Source organism: Harpegnathos saltator, unplaced genomic scaffold (assembly GCF_003227715.2).
Source record: "Harpegnathos saltator strain DR-91 unplaced genomic scaffold, Hsal_v8.6 scaffold104, whole genome shotgun sequence".
In the NCBI taxonomy this organism is placed as follows: domain Eukaryota; kingdom Metazoa; phylum Arthropoda; class Insecta; order Hymenoptera; family Formicidae; genus Harpegnathos; species Harpegnathos saltator.
Window position 1 is genome coordinate 269670 of NW_020229878.1, and position 24000 is coordinate 293669.

The 24000-nt window shown below is 39.0% G+C and overlaps 5 protein-coding genes across 10 annotated transcripts; 1 reads left to right on the forward strand and 4 right to left on the reverse strand.

Moving 5' to 3' along the window:
* Positions 1-1015: 1015 nt before the first annotated feature.
* Tango11 (transport and golgi organization 11) lies at positions 1016-3097 on the reverse strand. 2 transcript variants are annotated; one of them, XM_011139756.3, is made up of 5 exons: positions 2991-3097; positions 2117-2344; positions 1916-2010; positions 1697-1842; positions 1016-1560 (listed from the first exon to the last, which is right to left on the reverse strand). In XM_011139756.3, exons 2-5 carry the CDS (start codon positions 2337-2339, stop codon positions 1353-1355), a joined length of 672 nt encoding a protein of 223 aa, XP_011138058.1. In that variant the 5' UTR covers positions 2340-2344; positions 2991-3097; the 3' UTR covers positions 1016-1352. The 2 variants fall into 2 exon arrangements, with proteins under 2 accessions (XP_011138058.1, XP_011138059.1); XM_011139757.3 differs by having other exon boundaries at positions 1353-1560; positions 3007-3077.
* Positions 3098-3384: 287 nt separating this feature from the next.
* Positions 3385-11251, forward strand: DNApol-alpha180 (DNA polymerase alpha catalytic subunit). The gene is made up of 21 exons (XM_011139753.3): positions 3385-3554; positions 3752-3952; positions 4136-4463; positions 4585-4987; positions 5078-5443; positions 5548-5907; positions 6096-6297; positions 6528-6796; positions 6913-7029; positions 7106-7289; positions 7372-7497; positions 7777-7952; positions 8021-8261; positions 8343-8482; positions 8665-8870; positions 8959-9223; positions 9437-9611; positions 9699-9865; positions 9961-10209; positions 10479-10554; positions 10635-11251. The coding sequence occupies exons 1-21, from the start codon at positions 3539-3541 to the stop codon at positions 10856-10858; spliced, it is 4491 nt and encodes a 1496-aa protein (XP_011138055.2). The 5' UTR covers positions 3385-3538; the 3' UTR covers positions 10859-11251.
* A 496-nt stretch (positions 11252-11747) lies between these two features.
* On the reverse strand, positions 11748-17229 carry Stt3B (catalytic subunit 3B of the oligosaccharyltransferase complex). 4 transcript variants are annotated; one of them, XM_011139754.3, is made up of 8 exons: positions 17111-17229; positions 16405-16687; positions 15184-15882; positions 14695-15005; positions 13740-14280; positions 12784-13245; positions 12489-12579; positions 11748-12329 (listed from the first exon to the last, which is right to left on the reverse strand). In XM_011139754.3, the coding sequence occupies exons 2-8, from the start codon at positions 16674-16676 to the stop codon at positions 12249-12251; spliced, it is 2457 nt and encodes an 818-aa protein (XP_011138056.1). In that variant the 5' UTR covers positions 16677-16687; positions 17111-17229; the 3' UTR covers positions 11748-12248. The 4 variants fall into 4 exon arrangements, with proteins under 4 accessions (XP_011138056.1, XP_025155623.1, XP_011138057.1 ...); XM_025299838.1 differs by lacking the exon at positions 17111-17229 and adding an exon at positions 16938-17083; XM_011139755.2 differs by lacking the exon at positions 17111-17229 and having other exon boundaries at positions 11748-12361; positions 16405-16931.
* A 1401-nt stretch (positions 17230-18630) lies between these two features.
* Positions 18631-19746, reverse strand: LOC112588882 (histone-lysine N-methyltransferase SETMAR-like). Its single transcript, XM_025300181.1, has one exon. The coding sequence runs from the start codon at positions 19392-19394 to the stop codon at positions 18681-18683; it is 714 nt and encodes a 237-aa protein (XP_025155966.1). The 5' UTR covers positions 19395-19746; the 3' UTR covers positions 18631-18680.
* A 303-nt stretch (positions 19747-20049) lies between these two features.
* Mppe (Metallophosphoesterase) lies at positions 20050-23982 on the reverse strand. Of its 2 annotated transcripts, none has more exons than XM_011139752.2 (8): positions 23817-23982; positions 23089-23277; positions 22614-22823; positions 22329-22491; positions 22095-22226; positions 21897-22031; positions 21488-21719; positions 20050-21397 (listed from the first exon to the last, which is right to left on the reverse strand). In XM_011139752.2, exons 2-8 carry the CDS (start codon positions 23103-23105, stop codon positions 21225-21227), a joined length of 1062 nt encoding a protein of 353 aa, XP_011138054.1. In that variant the 5' UTR covers positions 23106-23277; positions 23817-23982; the 3' UTR covers positions 20050-21224. The 2 variants fall into 2 exon arrangements, with proteins under 2 accessions (XP_011138054.1, XP_019696557.1); XM_019840998.2 differs by lacking the exon at positions 23817-23982 and adding an exon at positions 23550-23713.
* Positions 23983-24000: the final 18 nt, after the last annotated feature.

Genomic DNA, 24000 nt, shown 5'->3' on the forward strand with positions numbered 1-24000 from the left:
TTTTGTGAGTTACTAGAATAACTAGAAACGAACATTGCGGGTTTGGGGTGCAGACCTAGGACATTTTGGTGACGTTTTTGACGCTGAGCGGATTGCATTTTTATGCGTTGTACATATCCGCTTTACTGGTTATATGCAATAGTATTTGCATTTTTGGAAAATCTGGAAAAATAATCCATGACATTATGCTGTCGCGTTACACAACCATGAGACATTCGGTTTCTAAGGATTTTTAAGGGGTTAAGATTAATATTTTGAAGAAATTGCAATTTTTTTAAATTACTTTTTGATACTTTCAACTTGATGTGATCTTTTAATACGCTTTATTAACAATTTTAAAAGAAATTTTGAATATCTTGAACCATTTCTTGCAATATTGATACGCAATAAAGAAAATGATAAAACTAAATTTTCTAAGGAAAATTATTATATTTTTATATCACGGAAATTTAATTTTAGTGACACACACATAATATATAATTTCAATTTGAAAGACATAATCGACTTATATATAAACAAAGTTGTAGACAAGTTTCTTATAATAAAGTAGAACATCTATATCCAATAATAACATGTTACATTGTGTATGTAGCATACACATATATGAATTATGTATATATATATATATATACACACACAATATACACAATGTAGTTCTATCATCTAATATCATTCACTTGTATGTTTAAAGATATAATATTTCATTAATATCAATTTCATTTGTTGATATATATAAATTTAATTTATAACTTTAAATCTTACAATTGTTTTACAAAATTAAGAAATAAATCACTAAATATACTGGAGAATAGAAATGTCGTGTGTGTATATATGTGTATATATATATATATATATATATATATATAGAAAATTATATCACCAAAACAAGTCATCTCTAAAGATCAAGATTCTTAAATTATACACATATTATTTCAACAAAATATCTGTTACTGCCGTCTGTTATCTACATTATATGAAAATTAATCTAGTTTATTAGTTATTTCTCAACATGCTGTACATGAATAATAATACATATATTGTCAAATCTAGTACAGTACATACATGTCTTAAAATTACATGAAACTTTTACTCTAAATATGGCATGGATGGTAAATTGCCACAATAAAGTATGTGGTTGTGTTATATAATTGCATAATAGAAAAAAAAAACGCTCACACGTATCTATTTCTATTTTGTATCATATATGCGATTACTGTTGTCCTGCTTAATTTAATAATGAGACTGTTGTCTTTGGTTATACTTTCATATAGCAAGAATGGTTCACCATTGTTAATTGTTATTTCTTACCAAAGAACAATTCCTGACATGTCTCACCTTTTTTCATCTTTTATTCAGTTCCTACTTAACCAGGAAAAAGCCTTCAATAAAAAATATGCTATGGTAGCTATGTACAAGATCTTTTCTTTCTGTTGGCGATGCATTAGTTCTAGCTCAAGTGCCATGACCCTACGATTCAATTTACCTACTTGGCGACGTAAATGCTGCACTTCTTCACTGGGTGGCAAAGAAACATCGAGGACATTATAAGGTGTTGGTTCTCTATGCAAAACACATCAAGTAAATTGAATACAGTGCAAAATAAAAGGTAGATTGTACTGTTGATAAATTATGATGACAAAAGTTTCATAGAAAATATTATACAGTTATATAATTAACATAAAAAAAACTTTCCTACCTGACATGTCTCACAATCTGTGTTTCAGCATTGTATGTTTTAGGTGCTATTTCTCTGTTTTCACATATAGTTGATTCTTCTTCTTCTTCTGCTGCTGCTGCTGCTGGAAAGTAATGGCTGTCCAATGTAAGGATTCTTGGAGGAGTCTATGAACAAAGAAAAATATTTAATAATATACTCTTACTTCAAAATACCTATTCTCTGATTTCAATGTCATACTTGTAATCTAACAACGCTAGGTTCAGGAGACATGACAGCATTTTCTACAGCTATTTCTAATGGCGGCGCTTTTGTACCAACATGTTGTTCTTGACCTGCAATCAGAATGAGATTATAAAAATATATTATATAAAATAAAATGTGAAATTATATTCTCCCTAATGATTGCAAAATAATTTGATGCTCAAGATAAAATCTTACCAACAGCAAGAATCCTATCTGGCACATGCATTTCAATTTTCTCTATGGTAGATGTTTGATTCCATACTGATCCATTTGCCATTGTGTTGCCTTCGTCATAATCTCCATTTACACGAATGCTTTTTGGGACTCGCATTCGTGTATTAATATCCAGAGTAAAGTTTGGATCGTAAAAGTTATCTGATTCTGCATTGAAACGTGTTGGACTATGTGCTTTCGCCATTATGACTGAAAATACAGTTTTACTATGAAAGTAATTTTATTAGATACAAAATGTATTGTCGTCAAACTCATTAAAAAGACCTTACAACCTTTTATCAACTATATAAAGGCACTGGTGACAGGAAAATGGTATAAAAAGGTTGCTTTTTTTAAAAACATAACCTACATACAACTTTGTGTCGTAATATTTGCGTAATGGACTAAATAAATCAATATAAGAAAACCAATTGCTGTGCTGACACAGAATTTGTATTCTCTAATAAGCATCTTTGTTATCAGCAAATCTCGACACTATACGTCAAATCTTTGTGCAGCTTTGTCAGCTTCGCTTCCTCTTGTAAAAAATATATCATTCAAGTCACTTAATTCACAAGACAGTGATATATTTTCTTATTGATAACATAACGTGGAGAAAAGCTCTGTCAAGATACACAAATTAGTTTTTCATCTATTTCTTTGTTATCGCTTGATATTAAATAGTTACATATATATGTATCAGACGTACATATAGAGCGTTAAGATAATCACTGTCGCGATTCGAATTATTTCGAAGTTTTTCAAAATAGTTATCGCAAATAAAACTATCACGAATTAGTCAGGGCTATCGACAATCAGAGTAAAAACTAATAATCATCGTTATGAGAATACATACTTTAAAGAATATTTACCCTCTCACACCTGGTTGTACGTTAAACACGAAACTGATGAAACTTCAGCTTTGAAGCACCTAGCGAACATAAGACCAAGACTGCCAATCCCCAAAATAGATACGCAGTGATGCGATTAGGGAGAAACAATCACTAAGGAGAGTCTCCAGAAATCCGATTCTTCTATTGGATATTTCTGGGAACTTTTAACGGAATAATTCCTCGATTAGTGGAACTCGTTAAAGCCAGCGGCACACGGTGCTTGTTTTCGTGCTGGATTGCTTGCTGGATTAAAATACTGCGTTCTGATTGGTGCATTTCCATTCATCTTCGGAAATGTACCAATCAGAACGCAGTATTTTCATCCAGCAAGCAATCCAGCACGAAAACAAGTATCGTGTGCCGCTGGCTTAAGTTTCGAATTAAACTCGAATCGCAAAACATCTCCGTCAGTCACGTTGCTTGAGATTTCCCGCTAAAACTCATCGAATGAACAAGGCACGAAATGTCGTTTGCACTCTGTGACCGGGAAACGTAATTTAGCGGAAGGATAATGGACGATTCGCAACGTAAGTAAATTGACGGATGTATTGTCAAATATAGGAATGATTTTGGCCAAGTATTACATTGTGACAATTATATATTACGCATTCGTAAATATCTTTTTGTCTGTTCAATGTGTTATGCATCTTTCATGTCTTGTTTTAAATTATGAATGATCTAAGTAAATACTGCAGTTTTGCTTTACTAAATGAAACTGCCTTAGCATCCACGTCTGGAAGAAGTAAACGTCAAAGGACTGATAAGACTGGCAGGCTCTCGGCTCTGGAGAAATTAAAGGAGGCCCGAAGTGGCAAGCGCAAATATGAGGTTGGAGAATTGGAAAATGTTTATGATGAGGTAGATGAAAAGGAGTACAGTAATACTGTTCTAAAACGCCAGCGTGATGACTGGATAGTCGACGATGGTAAACATTTCTCTCATATATCTTATTTGGTTTAAGAATATCGTATTTTATAATTGAAAAGGATCATGCTGGAAATTAAAGTAAATTTTGTATAGTTACTAGCATCAATTTTCTGGATTCTATCAAATATTTAATATTTAATATTTAATTTCAAATTTCAAATTTCAAATTAATAATTTAAAGGAGGAAGTGGTTATGTGGAGGATGGAAGGGAGATTTTTGATGACGATTTGGATGAAGAAAGCATTCAAGAAGCTAAAAGACAGAAGTATAATATGGCTGGCCCTAGGAAAAAAAGGAAGGAAGAAGAGAGAAGAAAAGGAGATATTCAAAACATGTTCAGGAATATGCCTTCTAAGAAGAGCAATACAAATTGCAAGGATGATGATATTTTAGGAGAGTTGCTCAGTGAGATTTCTACAAGTAAGAAGACAGTAGATAATTCTAAGAGAATCCAAGAGCCAAGAGAAATTAAAAACAAATTTTGCCACACGGTTCATTCAGATCTTGCGTAAGTTAATAAGTTGTATTTATATCTCTTCATATATAATGTTCTGTATTGATTTTATAAATTTTTACCAAAGTTACATAAAAGCTATTAACATAATAAGTTACATAAAATTTATTAACAGATATAAAAACCAATCTTCACCTGTAAATCAAGAAGCAAATGATAAAAAGATAATTCAAAAACCGGAAGAAAATGCAAGTCAAATAATTGAGGATGATGATGATACTGCTGCGATATTTGATGCACCACAAAAGAAAAATACCAATAAACCAATGGCATCAAATGATGTTAGATGTTATCGGAATATGAGCCAGAGAATTGAAGATACCAAACTTGAGGAAATGCAAGAAAACGGTATAAGTAAACAAACAGAATCAAAAGACACTAAACACTGTCAAAGTGCAAGTCAGTTGATCGATAATGAATCCATGGAGGTGGAGTTATGTAGTATGTCGGAACTCGCGTCTGTATGTTTGACAGCAGAAAAGAAGTCAAATATGGATCTTAACGAATGTGTCGGAGATGTGAGTTGTTGTGTTTCTTATTATGTTTCATCTCATTTGCATAGAAGTGAAACTATGTGTATATAATTATATGTAAAATATATATTACAGTTATCTACTATAGACTTCGACGATGGGAGCATGGATGCCGATTTTTCGTCTTCAGTAAACAGCGTTAAACCTCAGCAGAACAGGACGGACATTACGCAAAATGTTACGTGCAAGACTACCGTCATAGGTATAAAGGTCGGGAACGTGGTCGATTTTACGGAAGTAGTACCGCAATTGGTCAAGACGAAAGACGAGGTGGAGGTGTTCAGATTTTACTATCTAGACGCGTACGAGAATCCTTATAAGAATCCTGGAACTGTGTACCTCTTTGGCAAGACCTACGTGGCTAGTCGTGATATGTACTGTTCCTGTTGCGTTATGGTGCACTGTATACCAAGAAGAATATATCTCTTACCTAGAAAATACGTATGTATATTTGTCGACGTGATTTTTCTTCGTCGACGGTTCTATTTGAAACGTGTTGGTATCAAAGCGGTAGATAAAATGCATTCATTGATCGCGAATTTCAGTTGAAGACTCCTAAGAGTGGCGAGCCTCAATTAACCACCATAGAGGACGTCTATAAAGAATTCGATGAGTATGCTAGCAAGATGCGTATAATGGAATTTAACTGTAAAGAGACGAAGAAGCATTATTCCTTCGAAAAGGAGGGTACACCAAAGACGTCCGATTACCTGGAGGTCAGATACAACGCGCGTTATCCAGCGATCGAAGCCAATTACTCTGGCCCGGCGATCGAGCGCGTCTTCGGCTCGACGGTGAACGCATTGGAATTGTTACTGATCGAAAGAAAAATCAAGGGACCTGGTTGGCTGGATGTAAAAAACGTGTCACCCACTGCGGGACGTTTCGCTTGGTGTCAACAGATAGTAAGTGCGGCGGATTATCACTTTATTATGTCAATAATATGAGCCATTTATCAAATAATTCAATCATTAATTGCCATAATATGATAACGATCATATTTTTCATACATCAACATGAATTATATAACAAGTGTAATGAACAATGTACGGGATATATATAATAATAACGTCGCAATGTCGCAACGCAACAGGTGGTTACTTCGGACATGGACAATGTATCGTTATGTTCCCAAGATAACGCCAAGCCGCCAATGATGATAGCGACGTTAAATGTGAGGATGTCTTTGAACTCGAAGCTACAGAATGAAGTTGTCATGGTCGCGGTATTAATCCATCACAAGTATAACGTCGATAAGGAACCACCAAAACCGCCCTATGATCGTCAATTTTGCTGTATGTTTCTTTTATCATTAGTATACAATTACATATTGATATTTCACCTGCAAAGAAAGCCTTCAATCAATTCTTCGGTTCAGACGAGCAACAGAAAATTGTTGCAATTTATTCAATTTATATATGTGGATATTTCCATTCGTTGATCTTTATGCTGCGGAGTTTGCGGCATATGTGCTGGTTTTTCTTTCAAGATCTTAACGAAGATTTTTCTATTGTTCTCTGTGTAGTTGTCACACGGCCACGAGATATTTCATGGCCACGACAAGTTCGGGATGTGCTACCTAGGGTCCCGAATACCGAAATAATAAAATGCGAAACTGAAAGCGAATTACTCGAAGAGCTGTTGACATTGATGCAAAAAGCAGACCCGGATTTGATAGTAGGCTACGATTGTGCGTTTCAGTTCGACGTATTGATGCAAAGAATGTTCGCTTTGAAAGTATCGAATTGGAATAGGATGGGAAGATTAAAATCCACAACTCCTCCTCTTCTTAGGGTACGCGAGTGTGACTCATTTATGTGATATGTTGAATTTAAGCTAAGAGTAAAAGAGAAAATCAACGTACTCTATATCAACAAGTAGAAACAAGTACAAACTATTTTTTTTTACAGGGCAAGATCGTTCTCAACCAGGCATTCGTTGGACGTCCAATTTGCGACATTCAAATTTCGGCGAAGGAATTAAACTTGAAAGTCAGAAGTTACGATCTACTGTCGCTCTGCAGTGCAGTAAGTAGCACGATGTTATGACAGCGCCTATACTGTTTATCCGTTCGAGATTATACGAGATTTTGATGAATTCTAGGTGTTAAAAACTAAGGAGCACGAGTGTAAGGAGATCACGCCAGCGGAAACTCCGTTGTACTATAATACCGCGGACAAAATAACAAGTCTAATACATGCGACGTTAAAAGAAGCAAAATACATAATAACTATGGTAATGGATCTTAATGTTATACCGCTAGCGCTTCAAATCACCTGCTTGGCCGGTAAGATTTCGATTTTGTGTATCGTTAATGTGTCTATGAGAGTACACAGTTGCAATTAAACTCCTCGACAAAATGAACGTAGGTAATATCTTGTCGAGAACGCTATTGGGTGGAAGAGCTGAGAGAAACGAGTATCTGCTGTTGCACGCTTTCCACTTAAAAGAGTACGTAACACCAGACAAGAAGACCGAAAAGAAACGTGACAACGGTGAGATTTTGATTCTTATTATTTTATATAAATTATATATCATCAATCCTTCCGACACAATCAATTAATTTAATTTTAATTTAATTAAAAATTTTTTAAACTCATGTATTTAAATTATGTATTATATATTTTTTTGTATTAATTTATTATTATATTTATATTAATTTGAAATATAAAATCTCTGGCATATTGTTGCGCATTATTATTAGCAAAATTGAATGCACTAATACCACACACACACACATACACACACACACACACATACACATACACACACAGATGGTCCTCGTAAGAAGGCTGCGGCGTACATCGGAGGTTTAGTACTCGACCCGAAGAAAGGTTTCTACGACAAACTGGTGTTGTTGATGGATTTCAATTCGCTATACCCAAGTATCATACAAGAATACAATTTGTGCTTCACCACTGTACCCGGTGCGGCATACGCTGAAGTCGAGGTAATTTCCTCCGTAACACCTCGACAAAGAGAGATCTCAAATAACATACTTAATTGTGCGACATGCAGCATTTGAGTATTCCCGATTCAACTTTGGAGACTGGTGTGATTCCGACCGAAATTCACAAGTTGGTCAAGAGCAGACAGCAGATCAAGCAGCTCATGAAAACGCCGAATCTTACACCGGAGCAGAGAATGGATTACCATATCAGGCAAATGGCCTTGAAGCTCACTGCCAACTCCATGTACGGATGTCTAGGAGCGACGCATTGTCGATTTTACGCCAAAGGCCTCGCCGCTTTGATAACAGGTGAGACAATGTAAGAACGACAATTAACGAAGCTGGTAACGTAACGTCGATATTATACTAAACGTATGTTTTATTCTTCAGCAAAGGGTCGGGAGATTTTAGAAGACACGAAACACTTGGTCGAGAAGTTACAGTACGAGGTCATTTACGGCGATACAGACTCGTTGATGATAAATACCAACATTTTGGAGTACGACGATGTTTTCTCGATCGGCAGAAAGGTGAGAGAGAGAGAGAGAGAGAGAGAGAGAGAGAGAGAGAGAGAGAGAGAGAGAGAGAGGGGGGGGGGAGGCCCTAATTCTTTTTTCATAATCTGTATAATTACATAAGTGTGATTTTCGCACTTCGTAAATTAGTCGGTACTCAATAGCGGCGATCTAACGAGATCGAACGTCTTATATAGATCATGCGGGAAGTCAATAACCGATATAAGAAGGTCGAATTGGACATCGACGGGGTGTTTCGGTACTTGTTGCTTCTACAAAAGAAGAAGTACGCTGCCGTTACGATGACGAAGTTGCCGAGTGGGCAGCTGCATTTGGCGCAGGAGCACAAGGGTCTGGACATCGTCAGGAGAGATTGGTGTCCATTGGCTTGCGAGACTGGAAAGTTAGCAAATATATAATTATGTAGTGCTCATGATGATCGCGATAGTGTTATTCTGGCTTCGTCCAAGTGTGCATGCCTTCCCTTTCAGAAAAATTCTCGATATACTTCTGTGCGATCAATCGAGCGAGACGCGCCTGGAGCAGGTCGTGCAGATTCTGCAGAACGTCGCGAAGAGCGTGAAGGAAGGAACGGCCCCCATGTCGTCGTTCGTCATCACGAAGCAACTGTCGAAGAATCCGGACGCGTATCCGGATAAAAAGCAGCTGTCGCATGTGATGGTGGCACTGAGGTTGAACAAAGCTGGCGGCCGAATGTGGAAGGCCGGCGACACGTTGCCATATATCATATGCGAGGTTCTGTTGCGCGCCCGTTCTACGATCTTGAGTTTGCAAATTATAATACCTGAGATTATATATAATCTCAGTTATATTCTTATTAGATATCTTAAGTTGTACAATTTAACTTATGGTATACGTTATGTTATACGTGACTTAAGATCTCAAGTTACACAATCAAATTCACAAGTCTCGAATTGTTGTGAAAATTATCAAGTATTCAACATTTAGGACGGAACCGAAGCAAGCGCGACGGAACGTGCGTATCACATCGATGAAGTAAAGAATAGCGAGAAACTGAAGGTGGACGTCAATTATTATCTGCTGAGCCAAATATTCCCCGTGGTGCTGCGAATTTGCGAGCCGATCGAGGGTATCGACGACGTCTTCTTAGCTAACAATTTAGGTATAACGTGCAAATATCGTGAACTGTAGAAATGAACGAGAGACGGAACGAGACGGAATATTTTACATATGCCAATTTATCCGCTAGGTTTACAGTTCATTTACAAACCGAAGGCGATAGCCTGCGAGGCGACCTTGAACCTGCCATTGTCCATCAATGACGAAAGATTCGACAATTGTGTGCCTTTAACGTTCAAATGCAGGAATGAAAGATGCAACACTGAAATAATAATTAAGGACACTATAACCGAGTTCGTAAGTATTTATCTGTTCCTCTCAGTCGTTCTGTCTCTCTCAAGATATCTTCAATATAATTTTCTTTTATACTTACGCGTGTTCCTCCGGCGCAGCACTCCGGTCGGCAATTCTCGCTCAGTATGTGCCCGAATCAGGACTGTAAATTGCCACCTTGGAGATACGCAAATGCGATACAGAATATGGTTCAACTTGCTATGAGGAAAGCGATCGGTAAGTATTATAACGGTTGGTTAGAATGCGAGAACCCGCTGTGTTCCAACAGAACCAGGAGGCTGCCGTTGGATTTTGCAAGAAAATTCCCGGACTGTCCAGTATGCAAGGACATTTCCATGGCCAGAGTTGTAAGTTGACTCAGAATTACAAATTATTGATCTCTCGGATTAATATTCGTCTCATAAACGCCGAATGATTAATTTTTACCACGCGAATTACACTTGTAAGATTTAAACTTATAAAATTAAAAATAAAGGAATGATCTCAATTTAATTTAATCTCTCGGTTTAGTGATTTAATTAACACTCTCAGAGCGAGTTGAATCGTTTCGTTTAGAGAGAGACCTCTGTTGCAAGATTCGAAGATCCGCAATGCACGCGTTCATTTATATTTTCAGTATTCCGGGACGGAGCTCTACAATCAGTTGTATTATTATCACAGAATGTTCGACATTGGCCAGCCGATTTATAAACGTGAGAACTTTTCCGTCGCATGCATATTATATCTAATGATCGTAAACATTCTAAACGAGTTTCTGAATTTTTATCTTCAGATCTGCTGTCGCAGTGCCCGCGTGACATGATAGCCGCGTACAACACGCTGAAGGAGGCAATCGACAGACAATTGAAGCGGAACAAATTTTCGTGCGTGAATATTACGGGAATATTCAGCAGTGTCAGTACCAATAATCGTACTGGAACGTTCGGTGGCGCCGGCTCGCAAGAGGACTTTGATGACCTAGGAGATCTGTCCGATGACACGGATAAGGAAATTTAAGGAGAGGCTGAAAGTTCAATGCATGAAATGTCCATCTGTGTTACCGTGCATGTTGATTTGACAACATCCGCGGGATTTTACATTGTCGGTTAGACTCCTCTGGAGTAAAATCAGTTCTAATCGCTTCGATAATAGATGGTTTTTAATACTTTTTTTTTTTTTAATATGTATTATACTATTTAAAATAACCAAACCTAATTTCTAATACAACAATAACGTACCAATATACATAAAATTATTACATAATTTATTATTTCTCCAGATTGTTTTTATAGAAATTATGTAAAGAAAGAAAAAAAATGCTGAAATGGAATTGTGATATTTGCTGGTGGAACACTAGAAAATTTCTCTATATATTTTATAACAAAAGAAAAATATAAAGTTACGTCGAATTTCCACATGCGACCTTATACTCTATTCAAGTAGATTTTTCCCCGTTTCTCTAAATTTTTTACGGGTAAAACAAAAATTGCGAACTCGACTTGCATCTCAAATGCGCATTTGTTAAATAACGACACTATGTTATCACAAATGTTTATCTTTCAACAAGGTGCTATACAACAAACTGTGTACACATGACACACATTCGATCGTTTCTGAATGTTCCGGCTGAAAATCGGCAAAGATCCGTTTTTCTCTCGCTCCGCTATCAGACTCTGGTCCGATACAATATACCATGTGCATTAGACATACTATGTAACATAAACGTGTGTACACTAACTATAGGATGTCTTAAGGGTCTCGATTTATGTAAGACCGTCGTAATTGTTTGATTAATAGCAAACAAGTGATTCCTGCGAAAAGGTTTACACGGTCAATTGCTAAGTGCAATCGACTCGTGTTGTAGGAATAATTTAAAAACGAAGAAAAGAGAGAAAAAGAAAAAATATAACGCGAGGAACTCTTCTATGGATAAATGTAAAATATACAATTGTGACCAACCATAATGAATAATACATTTGTAAATCTATCGGAAGTATTCATATCCTAAACTTTGAAAGCATGTTGATATCAACAAACGATGCTTGCAAATGTTATTATGCAATAACAAATGATGACCGACGGTCTAGCTTCGGGGAGAAATAAATCGGACTACGATGGTATTACATATGAACATTGGATACGACAACACTGTTGAAAACAAAATATAAAGTTAAAATAATCTTCAATTACTCTCTGATTGTTCGATATAAAAAAAAGAAAAAAAAAGAAAAAAGAAAACATCTTAAGGTATTCTATTCTTTTCAAACAAATTGAACTGTTTCCGATGACATTTAAACTCTTAGTTCGAGGTATAGTTTCGTGGTAGATCCAAGGGACGGTAATTCTCTTTTTTTTTATTACAAAAGCTGTATTTGAAAACCGTTACGAAATAGCCGGCGGATCTTCGTTACGTCGTTCGTCGTTGAGGTTTCTGCCCCTTAATAACAACTGGCCGGCCTTTTATGAAACCTCGCTTGCGTCGTGCAGTCTGAAACATCATCAATGCCCGACCCCCCATAACTTCAACTACGTTTCCAGATCGACTGAAGTGTGACGATAAAAAAGGCAAAACGATACGAGAGACCATAAAATAAAAAACAAGAAATGTGTCTCTTTCCTCTTACCCCGAAGAGATGTAAACACCAACCTTTTTACTAATATACGAATTTGCACGGCGGGTGATGATCCGTTCGGAGATCGGGATTCTCGGTCTGTTGAACTCTGCTGGTTTCTTTACCCTGCGAACGTATTCCTCAATTAGGAGACGTAATGGATAATTTGGTAACTTTGATATCAATATTAACACAACGATACTTGATGAATGATGAGAAGCATTGAAAAATACACCTTTAAATCAAGCCTTCTAAGCGACTGAAATAAAATATACTTTGAACCTTGAGCGATTACAGTTTGAACTTTTGGGAAATTCGAGCGCTTCTCACCTATAAATCCTGACGAGCCAGTGTTCGGTGGTATACGCTTCTTCCAAATACGTCAACTGGAAATTTTTATTGCCTATCTCGGCGTTACGAGTGCGATCGTAGCCATACGGCGACCGATAGTCTATCTTCACATCGCCGAACCGATAGTAACTCAGCTTGTACATCAACGAGTTCAGTAGAGTGGGCGAACCCTCGGAGTCCACGCGGAACTCGCCCCTCTCCGTGAAATAGTCGCTCTCGCGAATGTCCTGGGGATGCTCGCCCTCGGCGATACGCACCATCCACAGGAACTTGTTCACGTCGTCGCCGGAATATCCGATCATTCCGCCGAATATCACCAACACGTAATCCACATCTAAGGACGTCATGATCTCGTAAGCGGCGCTTTCGTTCGAACTCATCGCCTTGCCGACCAGTGCTATGTGCGAGTTGTTCCACGTATTATTGTCCACGAGCGTAGTTCTGTGAAAGTTTACGTATTGTTAATTATTATTAGTTATATGTCTCTGATGTTTCACGAGCTCATCCGAACGACGAGCATTTATTTTTCTCGATAAGGAAGAAGATAATTTGACGGCCGAACATTCTTCGAGTAAGTCTGCAGTCCCTGGTTATTTTAAGACTCATAAATTTCTAATCACCAAGAATATTATCAAGCTTATCAAAGCCGATGTAGGCTGTCCGTGTCTTTCCTGAGTTGGGTCGAATTCGCACTATTTGCTTAGACGGCGGTAGACAACAATCCGCCAATCTTTCGTAAGTGTTTCTCGAATAGGAACGGTCAAGATGCGAGGGAGAGGGACACTGAATACTCTCAACAATGCAACAGCGTTGACGAACGATGCGACAACGGGGATTGACAGAGTCCCATCTGCTGCAGTCTAGATGGATAGTGCGATCCCATCATGAGGCTTGATTCAGGTCGTGCGACGGTACACGCTAGATTTTTGTTTTACCTGTTAGCCATACCGGCGATCTGATATCCATAATCCCACCAGCTCATAACTCTGGCGTCGCTAGGTGTATTTTGAGCCAACCAATAATAAGCCTCCCGGAAGTCATCGAGTATCGCTCTGCCGCCGTCGTTACTGTACGACGCGAGCACGATCGACGGACTGGAGTACGCGTTGCTGGTCACCCACGTGCAGTGCACGGTGAACAGCATCAGCAACATGAGTATGCCGATGATCACGGCATTACGGAGATTGGCGCCTAATGCGTCGCCGCTGCCTTTCGGCCTCTCGTGCTTCATTCTGCGGAGTTTGCCAGCCTTATCGTACAAAGCTCTACCCGGGCTCCTTTCCCTCTCTTCTTCGCTCTCCTCGTCGCTCTCGTTGCCGTTCCGATCGTTGCCTTCCCTGTCCTCCTCCTTGAGGAACAGCTCCAGCAACTTGCTGAACGACACGCCGGCCAACATGCAAACCACAGGCGTCAGGGTCAGCATGAGTCTCACCATCACCCCGGCGAAGTAAACGGCACTTATGGCGTATAATATGACTGCCAAAGAGATTCGATTATTCATTATGTGTTGGCATCATTTATATTATAAGGATAAATCTATTACGTTCATCTTATGATCTTTGTTGACGTAATAAAATAATCGAAAGCGGAAACAAGAGACGTAAAACCTCTGCTAATAATAAAGCAATAAATTAAGTACAAAACATATCAAGACAATTAAAAATTGGAATTAAAAAATAAAGTGGACATTGTGAGAAAATGAGAATGATAAAATTTAGAAACATTTGCTAATAATGAAGTAAGCGAAGATCAAGCTTAATAATACGATAAAATAAAGAATTGAAACTAAGAAGTTAAGTACAGTCAGTCAAACTATACATACACACATGTTTGTAAGGATCAGTATCAATTTACACTGAGAGTATCTATCGTCACGCGACAGTTGCTTACCGAAGACACGCTCATCGTTGATGTGCTTGATACAGTACCAAAGACCCACCGGGAACGTCGTAACGAGAATGTGCAGGTCAAAGAAAAAGCTAAACCACGTCGTCGGCTGATGCTCCGATACGGATGCTATGATGGGTATGTGTATCTTGGCGTAACCGGTGTCCCACAGCGAATAAAATCTTCCGCTCCAAGGTGCGACGACACCGGCGTATGTTAGAGCAATCAAAACAAACAGGAGCATAACCGCGGTCACGGCCACCACGCCACCGAAATATTTCATCTCGGACTTGGTAAGTACAGTTCTTAAGTATCTGAAAACAAAACGAGATATCTACATTGTGCACATTCCAATGAAATACATCTTAAGAAAAGGGGCAATTAACTATCTGTTCGGCATTTAAATGAATATGAACAGAAGATAGAAACGTAACGAAGAAGAAAACGATTACTAGACTGACGTGATTGATTATCGGGGAAGAGGACACATACCTAAGAGCTGCTATGAAAATCAGGAGACCAAACACACCGCCTGCGGCCATATGCTCGGAGGTTCTGATCGGCTGGAAGCCGACGAACGGTATCTGCATACTCAATAGAAGTCCGAGAACATAGAATGTAGTGTAACTGGTGAATAGGCGATTGCTGAAGCGATTCATGATCAACAGGGCGAATACATGCAGTGGAATCAGATTAATGATGAACACGTAGCCACCCCATGCGGACACCATGTAGAAGTAGGAGAGCGCAGTGATGCATGCCCAGAAGATTGAGCCGGTCTTCACTGACTTGACCCACAGGTAATAGGTGATTTGTAAGGCGAAAATCGCGATTCCCTCGTTGTCGTAACTGCCAGCCACGGACCGCGAGATGTAGCCGGGTACGATGGCGATGAAGCATGCTGCGAACAGGCCCGCTCCGGCGCTCCATATTTCCTTTGTCAATAAATATGTGGATATGGCAGTAAGGCCACTAAAAATTGGAGCTAAGAACACACATATGTCCCTTATGTGCACTGGAATGTTGAGTGAATGCAGCACATAGTGTATCGAGCCGGATGTGATCATGAGTCCTGGGTAAACAGTTCCACCCACGATCCGACCCAGCGGGTACCACGCTCGCTCGTCGAACCAGTTTAGAAAATTGTAGAATCCATGCTGCACCATATATGCGGTCGCTCTGTAGTTGAACCTAAATTTGAGATACATTTCTTCGTTATATATCACCATATATTATTGCACTTGCGTATCTCTCGATGCTGGAAAGTAAAGATCTCTGTCAATTTATCTGTCAATTTTCTGGAAAAGAACACGTGTTATTCAATTACTCGCTGAAAGATATTCAAACATACTACTACTTCCGATGAATCTAAATTCTCATGTATTCTCATGTATTTTCAAGCAAAATACCGTGGAGGAGAAACACATCTCAAATTTCCGTCACATTGTATTGGAGCAAGAACCAGAGAAATTTACCATCACTGCCACAAGAGAGAGAGAGAGAGAGAGAGAGAGAGAGAGAGGGGGGGAGGGGGAGAGAGAGAGGGGGAGGGGGATAGAGAGAGAGAGAGAGAGAGAGAGAGAGAGAGAGAGAGAGAGAGAGAGAGAGAGAGAGAGAGAGAGAGAGAGAGAGAGATCGGATTAGTCGTAATAGATCATATGGCTGAGTTATCAGAAATGGTGAGATAACCGGCGCGCAGATATCATCACGTACCAAGGATCGAACTCATGTATGATGCTCTCGAAGCGTATAACCGCGAAGAGCCGTGAGGCGAATCCCGAGATCCAGGCTAGCAAGAGAACGGTGAAGGTAATGAGGGAACTGAGGCCGGCGGCGTTGGTCAACGTGGAGGATTTCATCTGCTTCGTCGGCTTCTTGTCGGGGAACATGACCTTCTTGGCGTTCGCCGTCGCGGAGGACGACGACGACGACGACGTCGACGACTGCGACGACGGCGACGTCGACGACGGCTTGTTCGGCAGCATGTTAGTCGTCTCTGCGTGCACGGACGTGATAGATACGTAACAGATCCGCGTTAATTTTCACAACGTGCTCGCCATATGTGCGTAAACATCCGTCCGATCGGTCAAAATTCAAGCGGCGCGCAACAAATTACCAAATCGCTATATGCCTAAGCTAGGAGGCTAGGACACGTCAAACGCCGGCTACGTGTTCACCATGACTTCAAGTGCACTAGGGATGGGTGATGATCGACCGAGCGCTCGAATTTCGATTCTTTATCTTACTGGAGGAATAATCAGCCTCTCGATAACCCCGCACGTGATCCGCTCGATCATCAGCGTCGATAGTGCTTCCAATGCGAATTGTTACGGAATTTTCGTGCTTCTACGCTGAATTTCAATTTGTCACGTTTGTTCTTTATTAATAAATAGGGACGAAAGCTTATTCGTCTCGTTACCGTTTTTGCTCACACCACCGAAGAATGAAAAGTTTGTCTGATCCGTCGTTGAGTTGTAACACTTGAGGATAGAAAGATTCTTCGACTTGCTGTTGAATTGTAAAATTTGCAATAAAGTCTTTGAACTCTTTGGAAAATCAATGTGGGTAGATCGTGTAAGATTTTAAATGAATGAAATGGAAATATCGATTTAATATCGATCGTTAAATTTTATTATTTGGAAATAAAATGTATGTATATTTCTGACTTGTCGTTCAGTATTATGACCCGTCAACCGTTCATCTAGTGCCCTCTAGCGGGGTGTAGGAAAACTTGTTGTGTAGGCACAAGCAAGGTTTGAGTCTCGGCTAAGGGTTCGAGTCTTGATTGAAAAGCAGTTTTTTAGAGCATTAAAGTTCATTCTACAATACGTGTCGTAAGTCGTAAGCCATAAGAACTGACCAATTATAGCCGATTATTTTTGTAATAATCGATTGTGATTCGCCAATTCTTACGGCTTACAACTTACGACATATATTGTAGACCAGGTCTTAAATATCTCTTAAGGTCATTTTACAATGAGGTTGTAGTAGTATGCAGTAGGCAAATTGACCAATCACAGTTGATTTTTCTTCGATCGTAAAGAGAACAATCGATCGTGATTGGTCAATTTGCCTACTGCATCCTACTACAACCTCATTGTAGAATGACCTTTATGAGTCGTCACTGTTTTCTGTTGTGTTGAGATGCCTAATCGTAGTACTGTGAATCATCAGGAGTCGATGTAGAGGGCATACCTATACATACGTCCAGGTAAAATAAAGCCAGCGGCACACGGTGCTTGTTTTCGTGCTGGATTGCTTGCTGGATGAAAATACTGCGTTCTGATTGGTGCATTTCCATTCATCTTCGGAAATGTACCAATCAGAACGCAGTATTTTCATCCAGCAAGCAATCCAGCACGAAAACAAGCATCGTGTGCCGCTGGCTTAAGCTGAGATTACTAAGAATGGGGAGTTTTTGCAATACCGTCACTCAGATAGGGTAAACGTAAATCGTGAATGCTATTGGTCGCGTACGTTGCGAGGTTATTTCTGAACGTGAATAACGTTCACGATTTATACGTTTACTATATCTGAGAGACGGTATTGCAAAAACTCCCTATTAAGTTTTCTTGAGTACTGACGTTGTATCTTAAGCTACGAGGATGGTTTGAAAAGTCTGTGCAAAAATGAAAACTGCTTAATCTTTTGGGACAAACCTTTTTCTTATCTCTCAACGTAGTCTCCTTCTAGGCATATACACTTCGCCCAACGCTGTTCCAGTTTATTGATCCCTTCCGAATAATAAGATTCGTTCAATTCTGTAAAATAGGCATTCATTTCCGCAATCACCTCCTCGTTTGAATAAAATCGCCTTCCTTTTAGCCATTTCTTCATATTGGGGAACAAGTAGTAGTCCGAGGGAGACAAGTCTGGAGAATAAGGGGAATGCGAAACGAGTTGGAACGTTAACTCTATCAATTTTGCGGCCACAACTCCAGAGGAGTGGGCTGACGTGTTGTCGTGATGCAAAAGGACTTTTTTGCGACTCAATCGTGGACGTTTTTTTGCAGCTCAGTTTTCAAATGGTCCAATAACGATGAATAGTATCCACCTGTAATAGTTTTACTTTTTTCCATATAGTCAATGAGGATAATTCCTTGCGAATCCCAAAAGACAGTCGCCATAACCTTCCCGGACGAAAAAACGGTCTTTGCTTGCTTTGATACAGATTCTGCGCCGGCAATCCGTTCCTTGGTCTCAGGACTGTAGTAGTGTATCCATGTTGTGTCCACAATGACGAAACGGCGCCTAAAGTCCTGTGGATTCTGTTGAAACAGCTGCAAACCGTCCTTGGAACATCTCACACGATTTAGCTTTTGGTCAACTGTGAGCAATCGCGGCACCCATCTTGAGAATAGCTTTTTCATGTCCAGATGTTGATGCAAAATATTATGTGCCCGTTCAGTCGAGATGCCCACAGCACTAGCAATCTCACGGACCTTAATCCTTCTGTCATTCATCACTATATTATGGATTTTATCAATGATTTTTGGAGTAGTGGCCTCAACAGGGCGTCCAGAACGTTCAGCGTCACTTGTGCTCATATTGCCATTCCGAAAATTTTGAAACCATTTATAAACCGTACTGATCGAAGGTGCAGATTTACCATAATTTTTATCAAGCTTTTCTTTAGTCTCCTTAGGCGTTTTGCCTTTTATAAAGTAATGCTTGAGCAACACACGAAATTCTCTTTTATCCATTTGTTAGAAATCACTCGACTTCGTCGATTCAAACGAACACGCCAAACACAAAGAAATTGACTGGTCTGGCTGAAACTTGGTGTGTTCTCTTCTAAGAAATGCTACTAATTGAAAATAATCTCTAACCAGAGGTGCCATCTCTCCGACTTTGTACGGACTTTTCAAATTACCCTCGTATATATAAGCCCCGTATATATAAGCTTGTGTTTAATGGCTATATATTTTCCAAAAAAAGAAAAAGAAAAAGCCCGGTCGTAGTATAACTCAATGATAGAGACATACTTGTGTTAGTATGTTTGTAAGTAATAGAGCTTAATAGCTAGTTAGACATGTTATTTATGAAAAAATATGCAAAAATTCGACAGGTTGTAACTTCGATAAATAAAAATAATTAAACGTTTCGAGAAGCATTTTGCAGCTTGAAGTCTATAGTTGTTAAATATATTAAGATTCTAATGTTGCTATCGTTTCTTCGCCAGGATATATCCATTTAAATAGGAAATGGAAATAATTTAATTTCGAACTCTATATCTATTAGTAGAAGCGAGTGATTCCTTCCGTTGCTAAATAACACAACTTGGCAACAAATTACAAAATTTTCGTTTCAAGTATTTACGAGATACCTTTGAACAACGAGTAGAGCCAGTGCTTCAACATTTAACATTTATTTCAGGCAAAGATATATATACAGGTCGGCGAAGAAATATAAATTGACCTATCTGAAATAAGCTCTCTCACTTTCTCAACAATTCTTTCTTATAATTCTCTATACTTATAACGTCGTACGATAAATCTCTCGTCGAATTAAAAGCAAGTACAATCGGCGGGTTATCTGTGATCGACGTTATCGTCACAGTTCGAATAATAATAATAACAACAATAATAATAATAATAATAATAATAATAATAATCTCTTCAAACCATTCACACCAAGCAGATTGTTTAATCGAACAACGATGGTTCATGAGAGCCACACTGAAGTTTGGCAATTACGTCCGTATAGAGATCTTACAAACAGAACATCAAGATTCGAACGAACAATATTATGTACACATAATACACGGTGCTCTTCGCCAGTACCAGTTTTATATTTAAATGAAACGAAACTACCGTTTGAAGTGTTAAAAAAGAATATAAAAAAATAAAACTGGAAATAAAAAAATTAAAATACAGGACACCAGGCGTACTACCTTAAACCTATTTCTATATAAGAAAATGATCTCCGCTTTGTTCTATTCAGATTTTCTGTGGCTAATGTATTGATGATTATATCAGAAAATGTGTTAAATCAGAAACTGACTTGAATCAGTGATTAAAATATCATGTGTTTAAGATCAGCGCTGAAGTGCTCACTAACAAAATGTATCGCAGATTTGGCATTAGGTTTCTAGTCACAGCAGTGATTATAGTAAGCGAGATCAAGACAAAGTAACGTAAGTAACTGTAGAAAATTTTCTTTCTTGGGCGAATGCTTCGTGATTCTTTCGATATTCATGATTCTTTTCTCTCTCTCTCTCTCTCTCTCTCTCTCTCTCTCTTGAGAATTGAGATTACGAGTATGCTCATATAATATTAATAATATTAATTAATATTAATAATACAATAAGTCTTATCGAAATCTAGCACCTGGTGACCGTATTTATTCTAACGCGGTGTGACTAACGGATAACTGTCTGTATCATAATCCCATTCGGAATCTCCCTGCGGACTTGACACAGAGACGCTAGAGAGGAGTCGTCATCTCTTGGACGGATCTTTGTACCTAATTTGCGACGTCAAGTTAACTCACTGTTTAAGCGTAATATAAGTACTTTTTGATTGTACGCTACCCTATACGGAAGGTATACGATTATAAGTCGCGTAGCTCTTCGAGCAGTAGCCCGAGATGAAAGTGCAAGCGGCAATTAAGACGATCAGCACGACGATGAACGCGTAAGCGCACAGCTGCGGGAATCTGCTCGGTAGCCAGAGGATCGTGAACTCCAAGGTTTTCTCCTGAGTATCTGCAACGTGAACGGAGACAATCGCGATAGTTTAGATAACTCTAATCAACTACTCTTCACGTTGTTAACATAATTGTAATGTAATATTACCGATATATGCCAGCCCGTAACCCATGTGCGGTGTACCCATTCTGTAAGAGCATGTCGGTATTTGTACTTCATGAATGTCCCCTACGTCCATCCGCAGCTGATACAAGGGCGTTTCGTGCGGCGGGAGGATCCCGATCTCACTTAACTGATCGGTCGCCGTGTCCAGACTCACGTGCATCGCTTTGTGCTCGTGAGCGGTGAAGATTACTTGCGGCGATAGCTCTTTGAGTACCTTTGAGTTACAGAGATAGCAATAGCAGAGCAAATAGTTAATATAATCTATAAGTATCCACATACAAATAAGTAAGATCTATAAGTAGGCGATAATAGGGTAGATGATCTATAGGCAGGCGAAGTAAGACGATAAGTCTTTTTTTCCTTTTTTTCTCCCACTTATATTTGAACGTACATTTTGCACGAAGCTGCCAGGTACGAACAATAACGGCATGTGGCTAAGAATAACATTGGTCGTATTCCTCTCGGCATAATCGTTGAGGAAAGCATCCTTCGGCGCCTCCGGCATCGTACGCGTCAATCTGTTCACCTACGATAACACGTACTTGTCTTACTGATGCAAATGTAATGCGATTAAAATTTTCAGGTTTACCTTGAAGAAAGTGACAGTCTTGTAAACCAACGTGTCCGGCTGAGTGTACGCGAAATTGAATCTGTTGTGAATATGGGGAGAAACAAGATCATCCTCGCCTCCGATGTCATTATCGCCTGGCAGATAGATTTTCTAAAAAGAAACAGTAGTAGATCAATATATAAAACAGTAAATGAGAAAGAATAGTCACCACATGTAAACACCACATTTCCTATGAAGAACAAGTCATAACACCATTATATCGTCTGGCATGGAGAATATAGAATCCAATCTTCTTTTGTATCTCTCAAAATTCTCTGCATTAGCTATGTGACCTTCGTCCATGAGATCACCAAGGAAGGCGATAACATGCGGCTGAGAATACTTTAACGCTCTTGAGAAAGTCTTTTCTAAGTACCTGAAAACACAATACTGTGAAATACGAAACCAATACGTAAGTTCCAACAGAATTGATTTCTCATGTTATTACTGATTGATGAATGTGGGAAATTCAGCAGAGATATTCGTCAAGGAACATACCTATCACTGTCCCATCTAGCTAACCATGAGCCGAAATAATTCTCACTCCTTTCTCCAAGAATTTGCGGATCCGCGACAAGTAAGATCTTGACGCAGGCTGAGCACTCGCGCATGGCCCATTTGAATTTCTGTACTTCGTATACCAGATATTCATTGTAAAATATCGTCGCTGCGACTATGAGGGCGATGGATATTATTCTATGTTTCAACCTGCAGTCAATATAACTTATTAATTAGTTAATACATAATTTGTTAATTATTATTAATTACATACAATTAAAAAAACATTATATTTATAATTGTTATTCTTTATAATTTGTTACCGTAACAATTTAAAATAATAACAATTGCAAAATAATACCGCGATGTATTATTTACGGTTTATTTTTATATTTTGTTCGGCCTTTACACAGCCAGACACATCCGATTACGCTTTCAATAAGCCGTGGATATGAATAGTTATATAAACAATTACCTGTTTCGCCGTAACATTTTTGTGATTTACAGTATTATACAATGTCGCATATAAAGTTCAATGACAGCAGTCTTAAGTTCAGTCATTCGCATATTGTCGATGTATCGATCTCGATAACGGCTGGTTCATTGGCACATTGCGTTTACTTATAATGAGGTTATGCGATTACGAAACCCATCTGTTTCAAATCTGAGAGAGTACAGTCCCTCGTTATTTACAGCGCCTCGCTTGATATATTACATCAAGTCCCGAAACTGTACGCAAGACGCGAAACCTCACGTCCAATTTGTCATGCCAACGCAAAAAAGTAATTAATGAAGCGTGCAACAAGCGCAGTGCGTCGTAATTGTCTCCGAGAGAAAAAAAGATCAATGTTTTTACACACACACACACACACATACACACACACACATACACACACACACACACATATGTATATATATATATGTACATATACTGACGCTGTATAGTTCAGTATTAGTTCAGTAGAGATGAAACAGGTGATCGATCACGGATGTATCACGCAAAGTTGCCGTATGTCGTGCGCGAGTATGCAGCACGCATTGCCGAATAGATTCATTTTGACTTGTCGCACGAGTATCACCCGGGATACTAGTTTCTCATCGAAAAAGCACGCGACACACGCGAGCCCATGACAGTCTACGAAGGACAAGAATCGCCGGCGACGTAATTTTCATCCGCGCCGAGCAAACGGCCGCGTCGCCTACCTGTCGTGTTGCTTTAGCTGTCTTGCGTATCTCCTCTTTGACTTTCGCCGCGCTTTTTAAACATTCGCCACTGTCAAATGGTCAAGTGCATCAGCATCGCACGAACGATGCGTGAATAATCGTACTGTGGAGCCGGAGCTGAAATCGAGAATACTCAGAATCAGAACGGTGGCGTCCGCGCCGC